This window comes from Montipora foliosa, chromosome 5 (assembly GCF_036669935.1).
Source record: "Montipora foliosa isolate CH-2021 chromosome 5, ASM3666993v2, whole genome shotgun sequence".
Classification (NCBI taxonomy): Eukaryota; Metazoa; Cnidaria; class Anthozoa; order Scleractinia; family Acroporidae; genus Montipora; species Montipora foliosa.
The window spans coordinates 9,337,525-9,362,524 of record NC_090873.1 but is presented as its reverse complement, the minus strand read 5'-3'; the positions used below and the strand labels follow the sequence as shown (position 1 = coordinate 9,362,524).

At 40.4% G+C, this 25,000-nt stretch overlaps 1 protein-coding gene across 5 annotated transcripts in view; it reads left to right on the top strand.

The window, feature by feature from the left end:
- Positions 1-25,000, top strand: part of LOC138003575 (neurogenic locus notch homolog protein 1-like) — a 73,364-nt gene that overhangs the window by 45,262 nt on the left and 3,102 nt on the right. For 3 of the 5 annotated variants that reach the window (XM_068849691.1, XM_068849689.1, XM_068849688.1), the window contains 11 exons: positions 1,955-2,065; positions 3,189-3,296; positions 4,689-4,793; positions 6,538-6,648; positions 8,156-8,209; positions 9,210-9,302; positions 10,871-10,993; positions 14,023-14,175; positions 15,663-15,964; positions 16,963-17,170; positions 19,775-24,001. In XM_068849691.1, the coding sequence (XP_068705792.1) occupies positions 1,955-2,065; positions 3,189-3,296; positions 4,689-4,793; positions 6,538-6,648; positions 8,156-8,209; positions 9,210-9,302; positions 10,871-10,993; positions 14,023-14,175; positions 15,663-15,964; positions 16,963-17,170; positions 19,775-22,128 (3,722 nt within the window). In that variant the 3' untranslated portion in view covers positions 22,129-24,001. Of the gene's footprint in view, positions 1-1,954; positions 2,066-3,188; positions 3,297-4,688; positions 4,794-6,537; positions 6,649-8,155; positions 8,210-9,209; positions 9,303-10,870; positions 10,994-14,022; positions 14,176-15,662; positions 15,965-16,962; positions 17,171-19,774; positions 24,002-25,000 lie in introns of those variants that run through there. The other 2 variants (XM_068849693.1, XM_068849692.1) reach the window with 2 other exon arrangements.

Here is a 25,000-nt window from a genome sequence, read left to right as displayed (position 1 = left end):
ACTTTGTATTTCTGAATATTACTGATGGTAGCTTGTTTTTCAAGATTTGTTCACAAAAATTTCGAATTTAAATCGTTCCTGTGTATTCGCAGATATCTTTAGCTAGTTCTTCGTGACGGTTAGCCTTTTGGAAGACGCACGGTTAAGATTGAGAACAGGGGAATATTTGGGTTATGTAACAGCTTTCGTAACGCATAATGAGATTGGCTCGCTATCGTAGCCAAAAACAAAAGACTAAACAATTGAAACGATGGCTTTGACATAAAAATACCAGACAATAGCAGGTTGCGAGAGCTGCTACATGACTGGAATATTTGTTTACAATTTTTTCATTGATTAAGCGTATGCCAATCATTTTGCAAGCGATCTCAATGCCAAATATCCTGCACATCCAATCAAGTGAAAGAACATTGCATAATGAGCTTTGAACGCATTTTAAAATGCAACAGAAGCGACCATCCCTTGTTCCTACAACCAGGCAAGTCAGCTTCAGGCCGGAGTTGTTGATACGTTGGATAACTTATATATCCAGTGGATAATTCACTATCCAGAGTATAAAATTTATTCCATGTTAAACGATGGCAAAGCTTTTCATACAAGTATTTACTTAAATTTGCTTGGAGTGTGCGGATGCACTGAAATCTTTGCACAGCTTGATACTGTGAATAGTGACTTATCCACCCGATAAAGTTATCCGCCTTTTCAAGAAGTGGGGTCACCTGTCTGTTCATGGTATGACATCACATTTATTTTTGCAAAACACGAACGAAAAACAGTCTGGAGTTTCATCTCAAGAAATGACCCATGCCTCCCCTAGCTCGCTTGATACTCCCTTGCGGATTAGCCTCCTCGGTTTTTCAACTTTAAGTTGTAACTTGAACGACCCAGTTTTGGTACCAAATGGGATTACATTTCATTTACTCCGCATCAGTTCCCTTTTCAATACAGTTTTCCTTTTTAAGGGAACCTCCTCTCTGACTTGTGAATAATTTTATAACAGAAGAAAATAATGTTTGCAATCAAATGTGCTCGACATTTTCTAAAAAAAGTGTTTATATCCAAAAAAATGAAATTGCTTGAATAATTATGACGCGTTATTGCCAGTATTGTTTTCACACTAAGGCCCGTTTCAAACGTCGAACTTTTCATGTGCCGAATCTAATGCAAATGAGCGAAAACAATAGATTTTCTCATTTGCATTAGATTCGGCACATGAAAAGTTCGACGTTTGAAACGGGCCTAAGCGCTTTTATTTTGAAACAATGGGGCAACCGGCTCACTTCACAATTATTCAAGATGGCGGCGCCCGGGAAATTTGAAAACCGAAAGAAGCGTTTTTGAATTTTTGTTATTTCACTGAATAAAGTTGGAACAATTTTGACTGTAAACATTATGTTCTGTGGTTTGAAAGTTATTTTCTTGTTTTAGTGGAGGTTCCCTTTACGTTTTCGTTCATTGTCCAACAGGCCGGGCGTTTGCCTGCCACCACTGTGTTAACGTCATATCTGGGTTAAGTTTGTTGGTCTTACTTCGCTTCGAGGGGCGTGCTTTCGTTCGTTTCCCCTAGTCGTGAAAGAACTCAACATTTGATTTCTAACACACAGCTGGGAGCCAAGCCAAACCAATACGCAACCTCGACCTTTATTAACACAACTAAAGTGTAATAACATCATCACAACAAACTTTATCGAAGATCGTGAACATAACTCACGCGCTGAATGCAAAAAAAGCTACAAAGTCAGGCATTGGCGGATGACAAAATACAAACTGAGCCTCCAACAAACCATGTGACCTGATGTGTGGGAGAAAAGCATTTTTCGCTTTATTAGTTTTTCAGCCAGCGGAACAAAATCACTTGTTTAGATCAGCTTTTATTTGAACTGTAGTCTCCAGAATTAGTAGAGCATTAAAAAAGTGCTTAACGTTCACTAATGTTTTATCCACATTTCTTTAGTAAATTCCTGTCAGCCTAATCCCTGTAAGAATGGTGGCCTATGTGTGACCGTCAGTGGAAAAGGCTACCAGTGCAAGTGCCGTGAAGGATTCAATGGACCTCACTGTGAAAGTAAGTCCATGTAACGTAATGTTGATCTAATGTTGCGCTGTGGTTTTAGCCGCGTTAAATCAATCAAATGGAAATCGACCATCCGTGGTGTCGGCCAAGGGCAGGTACAAAACACAGGTCACAGGTCATTGTTTTTCCAATACAGAAACAACATGAATGTTTAGGATTGTTTATGTATTCGTAAAACAATGACCTGTGACCTGTGTTGTCCCTGCCGGTCGGGCAATGGCTGGGTAAAAAGTAACCATTAACAAAGCACATAAACGACAGGGATACAATTAGAACCTGTTTGTATCGTCATCATCATCATCATCATCATCATCATCATCATCATCAAGTATGTTAGTTCGGTTGTGTTCCATTGGAATCAACCATTTCAGTCATATCCCGTTTTGGTCAAAGTCTTTCAATAGAACAATTTTTAACCGATTTTGATGGAAACGCGGTTAATCCTGGGAATGGGTTATTACCAGACTTCTCCAGAAGCTGGAGCCATGCGAAATCAGTGTAAAAATCTCGCGAAGACCACAGCCAACGCTCAGTTTTCCATTGTTTTCTGTCATTTCATTCAAGTTTAAAGCTGGTTGAAAAAGTTTATCACCATTGAAATGAAATGTAAAAAAATAAATAAATAAGTAAAAGGTGAGATGGATTACGAAGCTAGGGATTGCTATCAAGAAAGGACTCTTGCAGAAAACAGCCTTGTTAGGAACAGTAAGGATCCTAAGAAAGGTTCTGGAAAGCTAAACAAGAGGGAATGACTCAAAGGACCTTTGGCCATTGGCTATGGCTCGCTCCTTTGGTTTAAATGCGGTATAACATCTGCCAGAGCGTAAATAAACGCCATGAGATTGATAATAATAATAATAATAATAATAATAATAATAATAATAATAATAATAACACTAATGGTGTTTATTCACAAAATAATCGCATCGTCTACAATACATTAAATTGCAATTTTATAGAAACTATTAAGACTACAAAATATAAAAAAATAAAATATATATGTGATAAAAATAAATACATTTACTTTAAGGTTACTCTAAGTATACTCTAGTTTTCCCTACCCTAAATGCTATGAAACTGTGAGAAATTCTTCATTACCTCGTTTTATTTTCAGATAACCCATGCTCTCCAAACCCTTGTCACAACGGGGGCACTTGTATCGTGTTCTACACAGTTTATTTGTGTAAATGTCCCAGAGCGTACAGAGGAACTCGATGCAATGGTAAGGAACTTGTTCCCAAGTGCGTCACTTCATTTTCAGGCAGTTACACGTACTTTCCAGAGAGGAATCTGGAGCAGGCCAGAGTAATCTCGTCAATGAAATGTGCAAAATCAATTTTAATATATTTCGCACTGAGAAACGGGTGTCAAATAAAGTCATGTTTTAAAGAAATGTATGGGCAAATCAGGGTTTGGGGAAAAAATGCTCTGTTCCGGTAACTCTTGCATCTCTACGGAAATTACCGTCATCTAATTGATTCCACGATTTGAACCTTTCTTAGAACGCTTGATAAACTCATTTCATGGTCGATCCTCTTTTGTTTGTCACCGGGGAAAGTGCTCATTTGTTTGCAACAAAGAAAAAATGGGGACTGAAGGCCGGTTCTTGAAAACTGTAAAAACAGTTTCAACATTTCATAAGACATGCGTACAGCACTGCGTAAAATCAAACATTGGTAGTGTGTAAACAGGATTTTAACGTTGTTGAAAGTATATAGAATGTTGAAAATTTCTTGACGAATATTGAATCAAATTTAAACTCGTTAAAACGTTCGTGCAACGTCCTCTGTTCTCGAAAATGTTTAATGGCGTCGAAGCCTTTTGAACAGTCCATTCACCAGTTAGGAAACACGCGCATGCTCGTCTTAGGCCGTAAGTCTGCACGAGATAGTCTGGTTTCGTGTGGTGCTTTGTTGCAGCCAGCGTTGGCTCCATTGATGGCCCGATATTGGAACCGCTTTAACGGTGCCTGCGTAACGTCGTGTTTGCTTTGTCTAATTTTAAACGTGTTTTGTTTAAATGTTAAATGCGCTTACACGGGCCTCAAGGCGTTCTTTTGATGAACATGTAGTGACTTTCATTTGCACGTTTGTCGATCGGAGTATCTTCAACAAAAAAAATATGTTTATTTGAATAACTGATTTTGTTGTATATTCAACAGAAGATCGCGTTTCTGATTGGTTAATTACAAATGCACAAAAAGTTTATAGAGTGCAATACGGACGTTGCTATGGAAACACAGTAAATTAGTAAATTTTTTCAGTATATAATGGGTCTTATTCGTGCGACGGCCATATTGGCCATAGACAATAGATTTCGTACCCCGAGCCTCGAGTTGAAATGTTTGGGAACGAGTTTCTGTGGGGTAAAACAAAAGTTTTCAATCCCTCGGGAATCAGCAAGGCTGCCGTGTGATTGAGGCCCATGAAAAAAATCGTGTGAACTTGCTCGTGCAGTTTCGTGATTTATGTTCACTCGTGATGATATGGAAGTTCTCAAATTTTAGTCGCCTACGGTTTGTGCATTTTTGAGAACTTTCAAAACTTCACTTGTTCCCATAATTCACGAAATGCACTCGCGTTCATGCGATTTCCTATACTTAATGTCTTTATAGTTCTTATTCCTGAGAAAGCCCTGGCACCAGCACCACCTCCAGTAACCTCTGCCAAATTTATTTATGAAGACCAGGCAATCCGCAAGACAACCGCGAACCAGAAAAGTAAGTACCTATTTTCTCATTTTGTTGTTGATCTAATTTGAATCTAGCAAGACTAGGGATTATTGCAGGTATCACTTGACCAAAAATATCATTGGCGTATTTGGATGCTGCGGGCACTATTCACCTTATTCCAAAGTGTGCCCAATTTCAGTATTCTTTTGTTTGATTGCAAATTGGCCATTTTGGCCTCGTTCAAGGTTAAATATTCTTTTGAATTTCACGTTTGAAAGTGAAGCCAAAAGGGCCAATTTCCATGGAAACAAACGAATGCCAAAATGGCGGCCATTTTGGAATAAAGTGAATGTGTCCAGCGTGATCAACAGTAACCTTGTCGTCCAGAACCATCGTGAAAACCAAGCAGAAGTCAGGCATTTTGCCAGAGGGAACGAACGGTCTTAGACAACTGTGAAGTCAACTCCTCTATACAATACAATACATACTTGATTGACCGCTCCCCATAGGGGCTTTTCAGGGCCAATGAAACACAATCAACGAAACAACAGAACACAACAACTACAACTGTTAAGAATCCCAACTGGCCGGAGGCAAACCAGTTGGCTATTTACAAGTGCAGCTAGGAAGTTGAACCAGGGACTACCAGGAACAAATTCAACGAGTGGTCAGAGCGGGTCGTGAACCCGGGATCTCCGGATCTCAAGGCAAGCGCCCTAACCACTGGGCCACACTGCCTCCACCTCTATCTTCTTTTTAAGTGTTGCTTCTTTTTAAGTGTTGCGGTAGTCTCAACTATCTCGCCCTTTCCCAAAAAAGAAGGTGCGTAATCCGCGATGTGGGGCTTTTTTTCAAAGAGCGAATGAACAGAAAACGTTTGATAATCGCAGTTGATCTCAATTGTTCAAGCCTTGGATAACTTCATTTCGCAATATACGTTACGTCATCTCTAAAGCGTACCTCAAACAAAGATGCTGGGCCTGGCCTTTTTGTGCATTTCCTTACTTAAACTATGTGTGCATTCATTGTGACATTAGGTGGATATCTTTGCAATATTAATAGTAGTTGACAGTGATTCATAAGTCAGATGAAGTCATTCGAGCTTTATACATCACCAGGGGTCAATTTGAACGAGATCCGGTTGTATTACACCAGCGAATCTTCTTTTTCCCTGTATAAAAACAATGGAATAGACTGAAAAGACCCTCCTGTTACAAGTTCCCTTGGTTGGACTGTAGAGACCACATGATAGAGGATTAAAGGGGGAGGGGAAAACAAATGAAAACAATGGAATAGACTGAAAAGACCCTCCTGTTTCAAGTTCCCTTGGTTAGACTGTAGAGACCACATGATAGAGGATTAAAGGGGGAGGAGAGAAGGGGGGGGGGGGTGGAGGGAAATGGGTTGGTTATCTGAATTGCATCTGCAAATGCTCGTTCCTGTGACTACAGTTTGACTAAAGCCATTTTTTAAATGTAGGGGAGGTCTTGAAACCGGAGGGGGGGGGGGGGTGGGGTGGGTGGTGCGGGTCCGGTAGAGTGTTCCCTGAACAGCTCTAACCATTAATCAATGATCAACGTAGTAATATCTTTTAACTTATAACTAATATCATCCTCTTTTCAACCATGACTGTAAATTACCGACACTGCCTAAAGACTTGTTTTCCCATGTTTTATTGGGTCAATCAACAACTGTAAGCTTACCTCGAAGGCTACAACACCCCGGCTAACTATTTACCTGTGTTAATAACTTCATTATGAATAACCTCTGACTTGTCTTTTACAAACGCTAGCCAATCCCTGCTCGTCCAACCCTTGTCTCAATTCTGCCGTCTGCCTCGAGACAATTGACGATAACTTTGAATGTTTCTGCCGAGGTGACTTCTCTGGACCAAGATGTGAAGGTTTGACTGACAGCTAACACAACGTCTTGACTGTTGTCAACGCTTAACTTACAGACAAGCTAATTACTATCTAACGCCAGTATTCATAAAGGAGTCACAATTTTGTCGCATATGTCATACAGATGGCACTTGGTGCATTATTTTCCGTTTTGGACGACATAAGAAACTTAAGAGGGAACGGAGGGCTCGAAATGAAACGTTATCAAAATATTAGTTAAATGTTTCTTTTTAAAAGGCTAGGCTTTGAGTTTTACACCAAATACTCTTTCTGCTTTGTGTGCATCTTCGTGGAAGGCACTCCTTTAATGAAAAGTTAACCTCACGAAAGGACTGTCTTTTTCGCCCTGAGACGCCACGCACAAGCAATCCGTACAACAAAGGAAATTTAACATGAGGGATTTCAAGATAGAGAAGTGCGAGAAGTATAGACCTTATTCCAAAATGGCCGTCATTTAAATATTCTTTTGTTTTTATTCAAATTAGCCCTTGATGCCTCGTTCTTGAGCTGCAAATTCAAAAGAATATTTTGCCTTGAACGAGGCATCAAGGTCTAATTTGAATGAAAACAAAGGAATATCTAAATGGCGGCCATTTTGGAATAAGGTGTATAGGGAAACACATGATTTCGAGTGCAATTTGGAATAAATAAGCACGAGCCTGTAGGGTGAGTGCAATTTGTAGTCTTTAAAAGAATTTACAAGTTCTTCTTTACACCAAATTGCACGAGAAAAATAGTGTGATTACTTATTAATGATATACTTGCAAAAAGTTCACTTTGCTGCACAGATTTCACTTTTCTGCACTAATTGACGTGCTCTCAGCCAATCAACAAGCTGGAATTTTTGCTTGTCATGATATTGTTAGATCAAGAACAATCGTGGATTTCGAGAAAATTCAAAGCATTTCAAAAAGGAAAAAGAAACCATCTGTTTTTTTTTTTGTTCGTTGATGTATTTCTTCAAAGACGGGTGATACTTAAGGTGAACTAACAATCAGGGAAACATTTCTTTTTGCTTTAATCTCCTCTGACCATTACTGATGTTTGGAACGGTATGTCACGGATAGGGGGTCAAATTCCAAAAATGCACTGTTTTTCACGTGCAAAATAATTTTTCCAACATAACTGTTCAATCATCCACTCAGATGAAACCAAGAGCAGCCGACCAACATAATTGATAATTTTTTGATCGGCGGCCTTTCAAGTACGGTTTAACACGTTACCTCCAACAATCAATGCAAATCTGAATTGACCAGCATTTCTACAGGCCAATGCAAGCGAAGGAATCCAGAATGGATCTTGGTATGCAGGAAGCAATTATTGATATCATGCAGTTAGCCAATGATTACATTTTCCTCTGTGGTGCTTTTTTAGTTGCCATGATATTCAAGTTACATCACTGCAGTGGAAGCGTGTAAAGGCCACTCGAAAACCTCATTTACTACCTCTTGTTACTGAAGAAGCACGGGCACTTTGCATAATTTAAAGTATACATTTTCTTTGCTTTAGATGTGGGAGCCTACACCTACTCCTCAGCGCCCAAATTCTTCCCTGGAAAAGGAGGTAACCATCAAAGGTTTTCTCTGATATAATTTGATTCTATTCTGGTTTAAAGAATTTAAAAAAAATCAAAGTTACAAGACTCAAAGTTTCGACTATCTTGTCTGGTGTCTTCATCAGGGTTTATCCGAGGCTGTAACAAGAGTCCTTTTAGATTCTCACCAATCTTCGTTCTTGATAATTTTTCTTTAAGAAATGTTCTTATTGAAGTGACGCAACGAAGACGGCTGCAGCAACGACAACACCGCGAAGCAGGAACATTATTGGTTTAAAAAAGGAAAATAATCGGTGCCGCACGTGCAGCACGAATTTCCGTGCATTTTTTGCCCAACTCCACAAAACAACAACGTGAAATCACCGAATTTTAGGTTTTGATGACGACGTGAGCGTGTAACAATGAACCATTCATTTTCTATTTTTACTGAAAACTTACGAAAGCGCTTAGTTATATTTTGGAGTAGCGTTTTCTTTGTCGTTGCCGTTATCTTTGCTTAAACGTCCTAATGGTGCAAACACGACGTGTCTTGAGTATTGCGGAGAGTTTTAACACAATTGTTATTTCATTTAACAAATCGGGCTCTGCCATAATTAAAGGAACTACATTCTTTTAATTTCTAAGTTTATTTTTTCATTCGTGTGCGACAATCATGGACAAAATTCCTGTGAAACATTTTCACTTTTGACTGCTTTTTCACAAACAGAAGGAAACAGTCGCACGAGATTCAAACAACACGCGCCCAGTCCCTCCACCACTCCACCCTACCCACAATGTTGTAAACATGCACCCGTAGTCTTTTTCAGACTTTCAACATTGTATTGGGTGGGGGAGGGGAGAACTGCAGTGGAATTTGAAAATATTGCACGGCTTTTGGAGATAATTGTGAAATCATCGATAATTACGAGTTTTTCATGACTGTTCCAGGGAATTTTGTCCACGATTGTATGCTTTATTTATTTAGACAGAAGTAGGTTAATTGAAAATGAATTTATCTTATCTTCACAGAGGAATGCCAACATTGTCATCGCAATGCACATTGTGTTGGTGGTCACTGTATTTGCAAACATGGATTTGTCGGAGATGGCCTGGACTGCTGGGGTATGGAATATAACGGAATAAACATCTCTCTAAATAAGGCTTTTTTTCGGTCAGAGAAGCAGATCCCACAGAGCTTCCTAAAATGCTATAGAGTGACTTTCAAATGACCTTGAAAAACAGTTCGCAAATTTGTTTCACGGACCAATGTTTGGCAAGATTAAATTGCCCAATCACATTACTGCATTTCAAATGACGTCAAAGCGAAATGCCGATCGCTTTCCAGAAAGTTCCGTGGACAGATGACGTTGTTGTTTGCATCCGCGTTCGCTAAAGCCTCGTTTACACTAGCAATTTTTCCTTGACAACCCCACTTGTCAAGGAAAACTTGCCGACTGTACATACTTGCAAGTTTTCCTTGACAAGTTTTCCTTGGTAGTGTAAATGAAAAATGTGACAGGTTTTCCTTGACAAGTAATTTACACTAGCAAATATCGTCCTTGACAAGTTTTTTCCTTGACAAATGTCCTTGTTCAAAAACTAGAAGGCTAGTTTTTGAGCAAGGACACTTGTCAAGGAAAAACTTGATATATTTTTCCATTTACACTGCCAAGGAACACTTGTCAAGGAAACCTTGCTAGTATAAATGAGGCTTTAGCCAATGAAAATTCGCACTTGTTTGTGTTTGTTCGATTAGCCAATTGAATGTTTTAAACGTTTATATTTCAAGGTCATGAAAGTTGCTTTAATCTCATTCCGTTGGGAATGATATACAGTCAGGTCAAGTTGTAGGAAGGTTGAATTAAGGAATCACTTCAACAAATTGTCCATCATTCTTTAAAACTGCACTCTTTTGGTCGAATTCTTTTTGGCCTTTAGTACTTTTTATCGTTTGATGTTTTCTTGAATATTGGCTGTTTCTCAGTTATGTACAGATACGTACGTTATTGCGTTCGACGTAAGGAGAACGCAATTTCTAATCTTGGGTATCCTGTGCCTTGGGTGAGCTTTAGCAAGTTTTCGTTTTTAGTTCGTCCGCTTTTTCAGCGCGCCGTCTTGAATTATGTCATACTTCACTAAGATTGTAGTTTACGATACCTACTGGATAACCATTCTGTGACAACAACTACCGGAGATCATTAAGTAAAAAAGGAGACGAACATATACGATAACAACGAAAAGAAAGTGTGCGGATAAGATTGTTTTGTATTTCCAAGCTGTGCATGCGCATGTCGGTTTTGATACGCCATGTGCAAATGACGATCGCGCCCCTCGTGATTGTTTCTATGGAGCCAATTTTAAGAAATTCCAGAATCTGAACAATTTAGTTTCTGTGACATCATCGCCTCTTTACTTCAAACCTTTCGGCTATTGACCCGTAGCCCTGGGCTACGGGTCTAATTGTTCATTATTCCGAGACACGAGTGATGTTGAATTTGGGGAGAAGAACAAGGGGACAGTTCGTGACGCTTATTAATGTCCCCCTGCATCCAGTCAAGTAGATTCTGAACATACAGTTGTATCTGTAAAATACGTTTCCTTTGTTAATAATTTTAGTATCTTGAACTCATTCGTTCTTTGGTTGAGACTTAATGACTTTTTTCCCTTTTTTTTTTTGTAATTCATTTCAGTGGAAACTCAGCGAGACAAGGATTGGGACTGCCAACCTTCACCGTGTCAAAATGGTGGAACCTGTAAACCAGGAAGCTCAAAATGCGTCTGTCGGCTGGGATATGTTGGTCAATTTTGTGAATGTAAGGCGATGTGCATTTTTCTTACCTACACCTACCGAAATATAGTGTCCTTCGCAGCCGTTTTTGGGATGTCACGTAACGCTCCCCTCTTGGTTTGGCCCTCCAAAATTTTGCATAAGCATTGTTTCCAGTTTCTCTTGGGACTTACAATGGTCCGAAGAGAAAATAAAAACAATGCTTATGCAAAATTTCGGAGGGACAAACAAAGACTATTATGGTATTTTTGATACTGGCAAATTGGCTGCGAAGGAGACTAGCCTTCGAACTAAGCTATACAATTTGCGCTTGTTTTTAACATGTTCGAGATCGACGAATAACGAGAACAAAAGGAGCCAAATGTTTAATGGGCAGTGATATAACAGAGATGTGGCTTCGTCTGACCAGCGAGAGAATAGTGCTTGTCAAATAGGCCATTTCCGTGTTCATGTCTGCCTCCTCTTCAAGCGAGTCTAAGTGCGAAGTTTTTCTTACGAAAATTAGTTTTCATTCATTTGTAAAGTAGAACTAATGGGCCATTTCCGAGTTGCTGTTTGTCTCGGTTTCGAATTGAGTCTTGGTGCTCAAGTATTGTAAGGGAAATGAGTTTGATTTGCATAAGAATACGCAACTCGTTTCCATTTAAATGGTTGTGCGCCAGGACTCGCTTTGAAACTGAGGCATGCAGCAACTCGGAAATGGGCTATTACTATCACAAAAACTTCGCACTTAAGACTCGCTTTGAAGAGGAGGCAAACGTGAACTCGGAAATGGCCTAATGTTTCCTTATTCAGACTTCTTTCCTCTCTTTGCAATAAAAAAGGCCATCGGTAAATTGGCCTTAAAATTGTAGCCGTTCAGAGTATTATGGTAGTCGCCGTAAATTAAAGGGCCTATGTCACGTTATTTTAGGGTGTTTAGGGGAAATCTTAAGCTCGTCACGAGTTCAAAACTGGACAATGGTAATGTGGAATCCTTTACTGATAAAATTCTTGTTACATGATTCTTGGCAAGAAACGACCTTTATCCAGGCGATTTGCCGTAAACTTGAAAATCGTTGGTCTGACTCAAGATTACCCAAATGCAATCTGTTTTATTCTTGTCCATTTGTGTCCATTCATGCTTCTCTTTCCTTTCGCTGTATTTCTTTTATGTTGTTTAAAAGTTTGCCTGGTTTTCATTGCGCAACCCTACTGCGCATAATTTCTTGGGTCATTGGCGCGCACATTACTGAGCTCGTGCACATTGATACAATGGCGGATTTTCATTGTCACCAAGCTTAATCCGTCAAGGAATGGCTATTTTCCCCTGTACGAGTACAGTAACCCCCATTTTTCATGAACTTTGTTTTCATGGAGTATTTAAACTTAGTCAAAAACTATTTCCCCATTAACCCATTGACCCCTCAGAGTGACACTTAATTAACAATTAGACCCGTAGCCCGCAAGGGCTACGGGTCAGTAGCCCATGAGGCGACGCCGAATGGGCTATTGACCCGTGGCCCTAGAGGGCGAAGGGTCTAATTGTTTTAGTATCACCCAACTCGTCGGACAGAAAAGGCAATAATAAAGTTAGCAAATGCAAGTTAAAGAAATGTTTAATTGGGAATTAAATGAAAGAAAGCGTCACCCTGTTCGCTACTCGAGGACTATTACTAATAGTCCTCTAGTAGCGTAGCCAATCAAAATGCAGGATTTGCATTAGTCCACTAGTTGGGTGATACTAATAGATTTTATCATATGGCCCGTACGGCCCCGCGCTTGCTTTCATTCCAAAACTATTGGGAAAATCCCCGTGTGAGGGCCGTACGCATTAGCGCGAGCAGGGCCGGAAAAAGCCGTACGGCCCTGCTAGGAACACGTACTGCTCAGCGCGATGCGATTTTAGAAGATTTCGTCGCTTTTAAACTTCCAAGTAATTTACAGCCAGAAAAGCAAATGCAAATAGCAGATTAGATAAGTTTTCTGTGCAGATTTTTTTTTTTTTTAATTTTGTCCTAACTCCAGCTTCTTAGTGCTAATAAATATTGTAAAGGGCCCATATGATAAAATGCTTATTGACTGAGTTTAGGTCGGGCCGCACAGGAAAATATTTGGCCCTCGGTCGGCTGCGCTCGGTCCGTACGCCATGACCTCGGGCCAAATATTTTCCCGTCCGGCTCTCCCACTCAGTCAATAAGTACATATTACTCTAACGCCAGGCGATTTTACTCGTCGATGGGGGGGGGGGAGTTCTAGGGCGTTCGAGATGTGAATGGTTAAAAAAATTAACCAATATCTATGCCCAGTTTATTTGCAATTTCATAAAATTGTACGGAAGGAACCATTACGAGTCGAACAGCCCACACTCAAGTTACATCTATTTTGGAGTGGTATTAAGGCCGGGACACACTAGGCGACAAGTCGCAGCGACAGGTCTCTGCGAGAAGTTGCTCCGTGTGTACTTATTGCAAAACAAGTCGCTGCTACACGACGCCTGTTCGGTGCAAACGCAGTGATCTTGTATGAAGGGGAATGTGAACTAGTGTTCTAATTCAATATGGCTGACCATATGACGCTCTCTCATTGGTTTATTTATACATTGTCGCAGCGACTTGTTGCCGGAAGTGTACACACGGTGCGACATCGCTGCTTTCGCTTATTTCGCGACGTGTCGCAGCGACGTATCGCCTAATGTGCCCCGGCCTTTAACTCACAAAGGCATTCAAATACATTTTTCAGGTACGTACGTGAATTAACCATAGAATGACACCAGGCTCTGCGTTATACATTGCATTTATAAAATCGAGCTAAGTTTGTCTATCGCTGTGGGTGCGCGGCAATTATTGTCAAAGTGGCTTAAATAGCCGTATTCGTTAGCGTCGTACCATGCAAACGAGCACGGTGACCTCCATTTTTTATTACATTTTTATCATCGCTTGACATGTTGCAACAGTGTGTGAAGTTTTACTTTACCAAGCACTGCTCTCTTACTCATTTACACCTGATACTGTCGCCCTTATCGCCGTATTTGCTTGTTTTATTTGCTTATTTATTTTTGATCCTCTTTTTAAGCCCTTTGTCCGCCGTCTGTCCACCTGAGTTTTGACAAATTCACCCAAGGTACATTGCAAGATGACTCCGGAAGTGAAAACAACGCTATAATAGTAAATGGCGCTCAAATTGCCCCACATGCTGGGAAATGTGGTAACGCCGTCAATTTACTTGGTACGTTTTAAGGCACAGACTGATATAGACCTGGGACCGGTTCCTGAAAGATGTGATAACTCTATTCCAAGGCAGGGATAAATGTGCCGAAATAAGGCACATTTAGCACTTTAATACAGTTATTACACCTTTCAGGAACCAACCCCTGGTATGGCGTTGTAGTAAGAGGGTGCTGTCACAGTTCACGCGGAGTATTTCTTCTCTTAGAGAGCTTTAGCAATGACGAAGGGAACGGCAACGAGAACGTCATCTCAAAACATAAATTGCCGTCATTGTAATCACTTCGCGACTATTCCAAGCTTTTAAACGTGACAGAATGAAGAATGATACCGATATGAGTCACGCTAATTTTAGGGGAGAAAATGAAAATTTATCTCCAACTGCGGACGTCCTCCATAAAACCTCAAATTTGATCATTTCACGTTGTTGTTGTGCTGACGACGGCACTGAAATGAACAAAAATAAAAACGCACGTGCAGGGCATGCAAAGCTATTGTTTTTGTCACTAAATATGCACATTTGTGACGTTCTCGTTGCCGTCGCCGTTGTCGTTGCTAAATCTCCCTATTTAACAATTATTCTGCGAAATCTTAGCCGACGAGGCCGTAGGCCGAGTGGGGACTTTGACAGTTACGCTTAGTTTATGACGTCCGAGAGGTTTTCAGGCCCATCCTGGCGTAAGCGTCCGAACAACTTTTGTTTTTGATTTTTTGTCGTACCTACTTCCGTTTTATTGAAGAGTGACCAGAGAAAAACAGACTTTTAACCCCAATTTCTTAAGGTGCCCTGTGATCAACAAAATCACTTCCTTTTTTTTCATATTTTGAAAGTGTGTTTGCTTAACATCTGACTGTCAAAATTCTGAGCTTTCATTTTTATCCAAAGGCCGTTTACTTTGAGTGACTGTTTTGGATTTCATGGTTCGCCATTACTCACGTTCAAAACTGACCGATGGGACCTCAGAGGGCTGGATCCAGGGAAAAGTGACGTCAAAGGCTCACTGGCTTAAAATTTCAGTGTGTGAATGCAGCTTAATATATATGCAAAACGCGAGTTTAAAATCCTGAAAGCCCAAAACTCCCGTGCTGCACATTAATTATGCGGCGTACACACGCATTGCATTCTTAGAGATAAAACGCAGCTCTTTACAACCTCTAATTTCATTGGATCCCTTTAGGACGCAGCTCTATTGTTTTTAGGTTTAGGGTCCATCGTTGATTGGTTTTTTGTTTTGGTCCGTGATTGTTTTCTGAACCAATCCCGAGAGCCGTTGTAATAGCTGCGTGCTGCCCCCATTCTTAAACTAGTGAACCTTAGACGTCATATTCTCCTCGATCCAGCTCTGTCGAGATCTTGAAGTTAGTAGTGGTGGATCATTAAATTGGAAAATTCTAGTTGAAATAAACAGGTGTCTTTTTGAACTCAAGGCTTAAAACTTAGTGTTTAGTTAACACAGGGGCACTTTAATGATTTCACTTTGTTTGTAGGTGGAGACGTCTTACTAGATGGAGCTCACTTTTATAAAATTCCAAGGGAGGGTATCACCATATCAACGTGGATTAAACTGGATACCAATAAAGGCATCCAGTCCATATTTGATACAGTGGGAAGTCATTCGAGGCATAGAGATGGCCAGTATCACTTTGAAATTGATAACGGAAAAGTTCGCTGGTTTCACAGAAATGAGAACCACGACACCATTTTCAGTCTTCTCACGCGTCCTGTGGTGAAAGAGGCGATCTGGATTCAGCTTACTGCCACGTATAGTGCTAAAATGCAACGAGCTAGAGTAAGTTATGACATTTCTAGACTCGTGGTTTGATCCCAGTTGTCATATAATAAACAAGTGAAGTGCGATCGACCTTGTAGGAGAAGTCCTGACTGTCTCAGGTGGCATTGACTGACGTTTCGACAACCTGAGCGGAAGTTATCACTTCACTCCAATGACGACTTCCGCTCAGGTTGACTTCCGCTGAAATTGATTCCGATGATGACTTCGGCTCAGGTTGTCAAAACGCCTGTCATTGTCACCCAAAACAGTCCTACTCAGGACTAAACTGACCCAGACGATCAAGTTCAAGTCTGAAATATTCATCACGCTCTGGGTTACTGGTCATTTTTGCAGGGAAGATTTATATTCAAAAGTCAGGCTTCTTTTGTTGAATTGTCTGAACCTGGAAAGTGATCCACTGAAACACCTCGTCAGCGGTGGCACTACCATATTATTGAACACAGCTAAGAATTATGATCTAGACTTTCTCCGTCCCAAAAGCTCATGTCCTCTTGTCCACAACAAAACGCTTTACAGAGTTTATAACTATAAAGTTGAGTAAATTTTGATAGTTTATGATAAGTATGTATTACTTGATAATTAACAATTAGACCCGTAGCCCGCTATTGAACCGTGGCCATTGAGGGCGAAGGGTCTAATTGCTTTAGTATCACTTAACTAGTCGGACAGAAAAGGCAATAATAAAGTTAGCAAATGCAAGTTGAAGAAATATTTATTTGGGAATAAAGCGAAAGAAAGCGTCCTGCTTTTCGCTACTCGAGGACTATTGCTAATAGTCCTCTATTAGCGTAACCAATTGAAATGCAGGATTTGCATCAGTCCACTAGTTGGGTAATAATAATTTATGATATTTTCTTTCTTATTATGTATTATTTGTTGAGGCCATATGTCACTGTAATTCATTTTCCACGGCAATAGTGTTAAAAATAAACATAACACACCAAGACCAATAAATAACCTATGTAAGCTGAAATGCGTGTTTCTTTTCCTTCAAGGTTTTTGTCAATGGAGATTTAAATCAGGAGACGAGTGGACGTGGCTTATTGTCTCTTGACTGGGGAGGCAAGGCTGGGATAGGCCGTCATGCACACCCATTTGGAAGTCGGCTGCTGCGAGGAATGATCGATGAGTTCTATATATTTCCTTGCGAACTGCCTCGCTTGGAAGTTCTTGTTTTAATGAGACACTGTCGTGTCTATTTCAGTAAGTATCTTTGATATTCTTTTTTTTTTCCGTTTGTTTCTTTGGTATGTACCACACAAGTGAAGATTGCTCTTTGGGGCATTCTGACTGGTCGACGCCATAGTTAATAGAGGATCCCCTCTATAAACAAATCTTGACGCGGCAGTGATCAGCAAGAACGATTTACCTCTTACCGTTTTGGTTTGTGTGGTATATACTAAAGCAAAGATTGATCTCGTTGTTGAAGAACAATTTTAAACTAGTGACCCAAACCAGAAGTCTCCATTATCGAAACGATACGGCTAACGAGTAACAGCTGCAATTCATGTGTTACTAGTATTGGAGAATTCTTCGTTCAAATGGGAAATGGCCGTGTTTTCACGAGCTGTTTTTCAGGTCACTTAGCAAGTGACAACCGAAACTTCCGTCAAAACAGTTCCTGTCCCAACTCGCTTAAAGTTAAGAGAGTTGGTGGAAATACAACAGGCGTTCTACTTTTATTACTGTATTGGCACGTGCTCTCTCCTCATTTAATCTTACCCGTGAAAACACTTATCTTTTTAAAGTAGTCTAACGAACTCTACAAACAAGCCACTTTCGGGAATGTTAAGCGAGACAACGGCTGTCGTGAAAACACGGCCATTGGTTGCTAGCCAATTGAATAGCGACGTCTCACGCACGATTATTCTTTATCACGTGAAAATGTGCACACTGTGGCACGGATCGTTGAGACGCGCGATGGATGAAATGCCTATCATATCCATGTCCATCGCAATGGGCATTATTTAGCAACATTTAACATAAGACTCCCGTCACCGAACGGTTTCTCGACTCCCTACCTTTTCAAACTATTTATCTTTAAATTTCCCATTTGTTAAACAAAAGCATATCATTTCCTCTTGGTTTGGAACAATTCTTGCGAATCTAAACTCAAAAAAACGTGATAAGAAGGCCGTGTTGGTGCCAAAACAATAGAAAAATGTTGCTCAAGTTTTGCATAATAATAGAGTCACATTCCGTGAAGACTTTTTCGCTAAACTGTTCTTTCCACTAGTATGGAGTTTAAGAGACGACGACAGCTAAGGCAATGAAAACGCCAAAAAAGCCGTAATATTGTTGGCTAAAAGAACCAAAATTATCGTGCTGCACGTGCGGCATGCATTTTTGTACATTTCTCTCCCGCACTCGTCAAAACTACCATGTGAAATAACCAAATTTAAGGTTTTGACGACAAGGTGGACAAACTGCAGTGAATCTTTCAGTCTCACTCCGTACCAATCCAGTTTTATGACACCTCGCTCATATTGAATAATATGAACAAGATGGAATAATCATGACATACTTAGAATAGCTCAAACTTATATTTTGAAGTGACGTTTTCGTCGCCGTAGCCGTCGTGGTTTCTTAGACTCCCTAATAGGGAGCTTAAGCACGCGTGTTTTTGAGACGCGGACGGCAATTGGAAGTGAGCTGTTTTCCCTTTGAACTTGTCTTCACACAAACACATTTACATTGCCAAGTATTTTTTCACCATTAGAGAATGATTAGTATAAAAATGTGGGGGACAGCGCTATCCTGGCACTCGAAATATCCTCTTCCGGTTGCTGTCCGCGTCTCAAAAGCGCGCGTGCTTAAGCTCCCTAACATTGCCGCCATGACGTCAGGTTCAATGAAAGAATATTGATTGCTAACCAATTGTATAGCGACGTTAAATAGAGATTTTGTTGGAAAACCTGAAATTGTTTGTCACTATTCTTCATCACGAGAAAATATGAGAACTACTACACACATAGTCTATTTTGAGTTCCATTTGAAGCCAATTTCTGTCTTCAGCAAGAGATATTAAGTGCATTGTTTACATTATTTGTGGTTTCCTACGGGTTGATAACATTAATTTGCCAGCTGCTAAGACGTTTAACACGAAGCGGTCGCTTCACCCTCTCCTTTTTTTCGAATTCATTCAAGCAGGACTGAATGATTATCCAAAACAGCAACAAAGACACAGTACCCCTAAACATAGTTAATAGAGGGGACTGGTTTGGAAGCTCGTCAAACATCAAAGGAGCAAACAAAGATGCCAAGATTTAGGTTGGAAAGTCCACGACCGTGCACAATCTTTTGTTTTGCGCTCATACACTATGCGTGAATTACGTAACCAACGCGTTTCTATTGGTTAGTTCCTCAGTGCAGAATAAACAACTATTGTGTTTTGTGCACGGTCAAGGCCAAAAACTGAAAGAGAGCAAAAACCTACAACAAAGAAATTTGTCGGGTTTCGTAACCACTCCCCTCTATTAACTTTGCCCTAAAAGATATTTCCAAAACGGAAAAAGGGACAGGGCATTAAAAAAAGAACGACCAGTAAGATCTCATGACGTATTACGGACAAATTTCCATTAGGGGCTTTTTTATTCCACAATTTATCATAGAGCTCTGTATGCGACCGCGCTTGATTGACAAATCTTTCCCATAAGCCTAAGGTACCACGCTTTTTATGGTGCATCTTCGAGTTTAAAAGCTGATTTCTTCAGCGTAAGCACTTCGCCAGTGACTTATCATATTGCTTTGTTTCCTCCTTGTTAATAAGATTTTGAATTTCTTGCCTTTTGTTATCTTTTTTTCTAGAAAATACAAAAAAAGTGACAGATGAGTCCTCGGAGACGAGAGGCTCTGCCCCTTTTATGACTCGGCCTATCATTGGGCAAAGGAATAATCAAGTAAATAGTATACTCGCTCCCCGTCCTGCTATCAGTCAGGTTATTCACACCGCGGCTCCAGCGAATCAAAGGCCGATGAAACCACCTCCTTCCGAAGACTTTATCGCCAACAATTTGCAGCAGATACTTGCCAGCCTGACTAGCGACGATCACACTTCTTCCCATCCATCAGTGGTCCATCAGTCGGTATCAGCTGTGCATCAGCCAACTCAGATGTATGGATTACCATCACAACAATCCAAATCACCATTGCCCAACAGACCTGCACCATACCCGTCGACTAAATTGCCGACGGTTATCTCCAATAGGGTACCACAAGCATCGCCTTTCAATTGGTGGACTAATCATCAACCTAAAGCAGCCACAGCTGTCCCCGCTCAAGCATTGCTTAGGCCCGGTTCGCCATCAGATAGGCAATCATTTCAGCCGATCCGTAGACCTGGTATCGTTCAGCCAGCTTTGGAGCAAGCATCCCTTGTTCGACCATTTAGTCAAAATCGCCAATTCGGCTTGTTTGCTCCATCTCCGCTACAAGCTTCTCTTCGGCATGACACTCCAGCTGGCAGACAACAGGGGAATACTATTGGAGTCCAAAGAATCCCTTTGGGACAAAATGTAATTGGACAATATCAACAATTTCATACATCTGCTGCACCAGGAGAACTTTTAACCCAAACTCAAAATGAAGTACCTGAACTTGTCCAGCCAAATCTCTTTTCAAATAAGGTGAGAGGGTATGGACAGATCCAAAGTCCAATTGTGTGGCATATTCCATCGAGAAATGTAGACAAAGTTCTTCAAGAAGTCTCCGTCAAGCCTTTTTTCTCTGCAGCACCTTTACGCATATCTCCATTAGCTGTCTTGAGGCAAAATAATCCCCTTCGAGTTCAAAACAGAACAGTGAGTTTTGTGCAAGGACCCTCGTACTTGAAACAAAAGCCTCTCGTACAGGCACAGCAAGTTAGCTCAGTTCAGCCCTTCCAGCTCCCAAATAGCAAATCTTCAAATCAACAACAAGAAAGTCAGCAGAAGTCGTTAGAATACAAGATGGCCATGCTAGAAGAGACCAGCCAAAAGCCCCAAGTGAACGTTCTAAGACCTCAAGTTAAAGAACAGGCGTCATATCAAACATCAGCGACTATAAGACACGACACTTCCCCTGTTCGACCATTCGGCGGAAACTACATTCCAAGGCCTTTTAGTCATCAAAATGCACAGCAGCGAGTTCAGACACCTTCAGCCTTGGGAAATCCAAAAGCTGCTCTCCCATTCCATGTACAAAATCTGCCTTATGGAATCCCACCAAAGAAGGTTTCGCCTTTCAGCCCACATTTTATATATGGCCAGAAATCATGGCCATGGTCTGTTTGGAAAAATCAAGTCTCTCCAATATCATTACCCCCAAGCCAGTCATCTAGTCCTTTACGTCTGCAAGCTAATGGTGCAAACTTGCTGCAGTATCAGCCAACTTCTGGTTTCGCTGCAAAGTTGCCACTTGCTCCAAGGAAGCCGACACCCAAGGTATTAATGTACTACTATTATTATCCTAGAACGATTACCAAACCTCTTGTAAAAGTGGCCAACGTAGGCGATACTAAACAGACAGGAAACTTTTGGGGGAAATTGAGACAACAGATTTCCACTTTGGGTTTAAATGGTAACCAAGGACTAACGACGATAACAGGAAACCCAACTGCAAAAGGACAAACAAACGGAAAAGTAATTTTGACACAAGCTGGACAGTTTCAACCCAAAATCGTCCCTGATGCAACATCCAAACAACTTTATCAGACTTCACAGGACAGACCAACTTACAGACTTATTGTGGGTTCATCTAAAGTGCCTCTTGCACCAGGAATAGTTACAGAGACGCTAGCCAATCAGCTTAGCGGACAACAGCAAGCCCAAACGCCTTTGTGGGGAAATCATCTCTGGGCCGGTATGCAACAAATGACGTACTCACCATTGTTAACACCTCAGTTAATATCACCTAATATAGCACAGAAAGTTAACACCGAAACACAAGCTAACAAGCAAATTTCCGTAGGAGACAGAAGGTCACAATTAACCAAAGGACTCTTTAATCGACCAATATACATACAGACAGTACCATATCAACTTTATAACTTGCTACAACAACTGCCGTCGCTTAACACTCAATCGGGTACTCAGCGATATCTTTCGAGGGTACTAAGTGATATAGTCAGTTCAAGGTACGGAAAGCGGAAAAAGAAGAAAAAACGAGAGGGTGAACGCATGTAAACTCCAAGCTGTGTCGTAAGAGAAAAACCAAATTGAAGACGTGTGTCAGTGGAGGGGTTCAAAATTCATGTAACTTAACACAAACAAAGCATTGCTACATAGGATACTGAAAGAATACAAGATTCAAGTGAGCAAACTGACTTGATACGGAAGTACCTGGACTCTTTAAGGGTGTTCGCTCAGTCAGTAAGGTATCTGGAGTTCAGAAGCCACCGTGTTCAAACGGTACGTTAACCGGGGGGGCTGCAGCCTAGTTCTCGATTTAAGCTGCCTGGTTACGGTTAGGATTAGCTTACATCAGGTAGTAGACTCTGCATACTCAGTGTGGGTATAAATTTAAAAATTTGAAACACAGTTTGCTATCTTTACCCTTTAGTTTTACATTATAATGAATCTGAGACAAGGAAAATGATAGAAATTAATCTGGTTAGAAAAAGAAATTGCCAAAACCACTATTTTGAAAACCAGAGAGTTGAAGCAAATGGCAAAAAGAGCTGATATGAACTCGTTCGTCTCGTGCAATTGTATCTAATCTCAAGGGAAACGGAAAGCTGCTTGGAAAACAGAAAACTCGATGAACAAACAGCAAATACTGCGATAAAACTATAGCCACAAAAGTATCACCAAAAAAGTTGCACACGTCATCGTTCTTTTTAAAAACGTCTGCGAGTGCGCGCGCAATAACCCTGCGTCACGCGAGAGTCACGCAATGTCTTCTTAACAGTATCCAAAATATATGGGTTAGTGACCAAGCTTGAGGTCAAGATGGCTGGATATTGGCCAAGTTCTTTTTTTGCCTGTTTATGGACCGAGACGAAGTCGAGGTCCATAAACATTGGTCAATAACATTGGTCAATAAATCATTCCATAACATTGGTCAATAAATGATTTATTATATGAGATAAAACACCAAACAAATGATCTTTGATCTTTCGGGACCAAGCGAGAAATCCCGAGCGGGCAGCCAATCACATCGCGCGATTTCGTTCATCTTGCCCGCTCACGGAGCTAGTCATATAATAAAAGAAAATATTTTGCGGTTTTTAGGCAAGGCCTTTCATTAAAGTAATAAGCGGCTGCCATTTCAGTACTATCATAACATACGCACCACGGTTCAAACAGTTTGTTTCCAAGAAATGTCAGTAAAGAGTTGTATAAAGGTGCATATTTTCAAGACTTTTTTTTCATTTATATTAAAGGGTAAGGCGTTTAAATCTAGTGCACTCTGCGAGTTAGTTTCTGCAAGAACTGCTTTCGCTGTAAGGAAGGTTTTTTTTCGGTTTTGAGAAGCAATAGTTGAAGATGCTTAATCACATTACCAGGGGCTCTCTTCGTTCGTGTTTTTTTTTAGGTCACAAGACCCTGGAACAAGTTAAGTTATGTGGTTATTTACCTGGCTTTTAAATGCAAATGAGGCTGGAGTTGACCAAGTTATGATACAGAGCTCCTTGCTTTTCTCATCTTAACGATGTTGTTCTCATGCTAATTACTTGGAATTTGTATAGACGTTTCTATCAAAGCAAGGTCAACTCCAGCCTCACTTTCATTCATGGGCCAGGTAACTAAGCACACAACTGTGAAATGGTCTGTGGGCTATTTAACCTGAAGGAAACTGTAAATATTACACAATGAATGGGTCAATGAACATTTAATCCATTTTTTTACGTTGCTCTAACGTGTTAACACAAAATGACCATGTTTTTAAATATAACCGGAATAGTTAATAAACTTTAACATTTGAAAATGAAGATAATTTGATTCTGTTCAGTTACTCATCTTAATGGACAAATTTTTAAGGCCATTTTATTTAATTAGCATTTTAATAAACTTGTGACGTGTTATAATTCTAACTAACCTTTTGCTAATAAATTTTTTAATAACGAAATTTGTGTAACCGTTTTTTTTTTTTTTTTACCCAAATTCTAAATGCATTAATAATTCATGAACGAAATAGCCTATCAGGTTACCGAGAATGCGTCACGTGCACTCCTCATTAGAATTCTTTATATATAACATATTAGTATCACCCAACTAGTGGACTAATGCAAATCCTGCATTTTGATTGGCTACGCTATTAGAGGACTATTAGTAATAGTTCTCGAGTAGCGAAAAGCGTGGCGCTTTCTTTCGTTTTATTCCCAAATAAATATCTCTTCAACTTGCATTTGTTAACTTTATTATTGACTTTTCTGTCCGACTAGTTGGGTGATACTAAAACAATTAGACCCTTCGCCCTCAAGGGCCACGGGTCAATAGCCCATTCGGCTTCGCCTCATGGGCTATTGACCCGTAGCCCTTGCGGGCTACGTATCCATATCCGTATCCGTATCCACACGTATCCGGATATTTTTTTAATCCGCAACTTTTTCTTTCCTTATTCAACAATATTCTCACGTAGCGTATTCAAATCGAATTTTGCGCGTTCACACGTATCCGAAACGTATCCGGATTCACTCTAGTACTCAGGACTCCTCAAGGAAACAGAGGTAACAGAGCATGCGCCTTAAAAAAATAATATTGCCCTCGGCAGCCATCTTGAGAAATTGATTTCACGGCAAGGAACTGGGCTCGATCTTGTGACGTCATCCGGATAAAAACAACTTCCGGACTGATTTAGCGTCCACACGATCCCGGATTCATAACGGATTCAAAAATATCCACTCTGGCGAGCGTATTGAAAACGTTCTGGATGCGTGTGGACGGAGTCTAAGACATAACCTGTTTTTCTTGTATGCTAATGTTCTTCTCTCGCAATAGGCCTTATTCACGGTAGCCGCCATGTTGGTTTTCATATTGTCATGCAAATTAGCCATGTGTTATGCTGGGGGGCAAACATTGAAAAAAAAGCAAATTTCGGAAAATCGGCTCAACG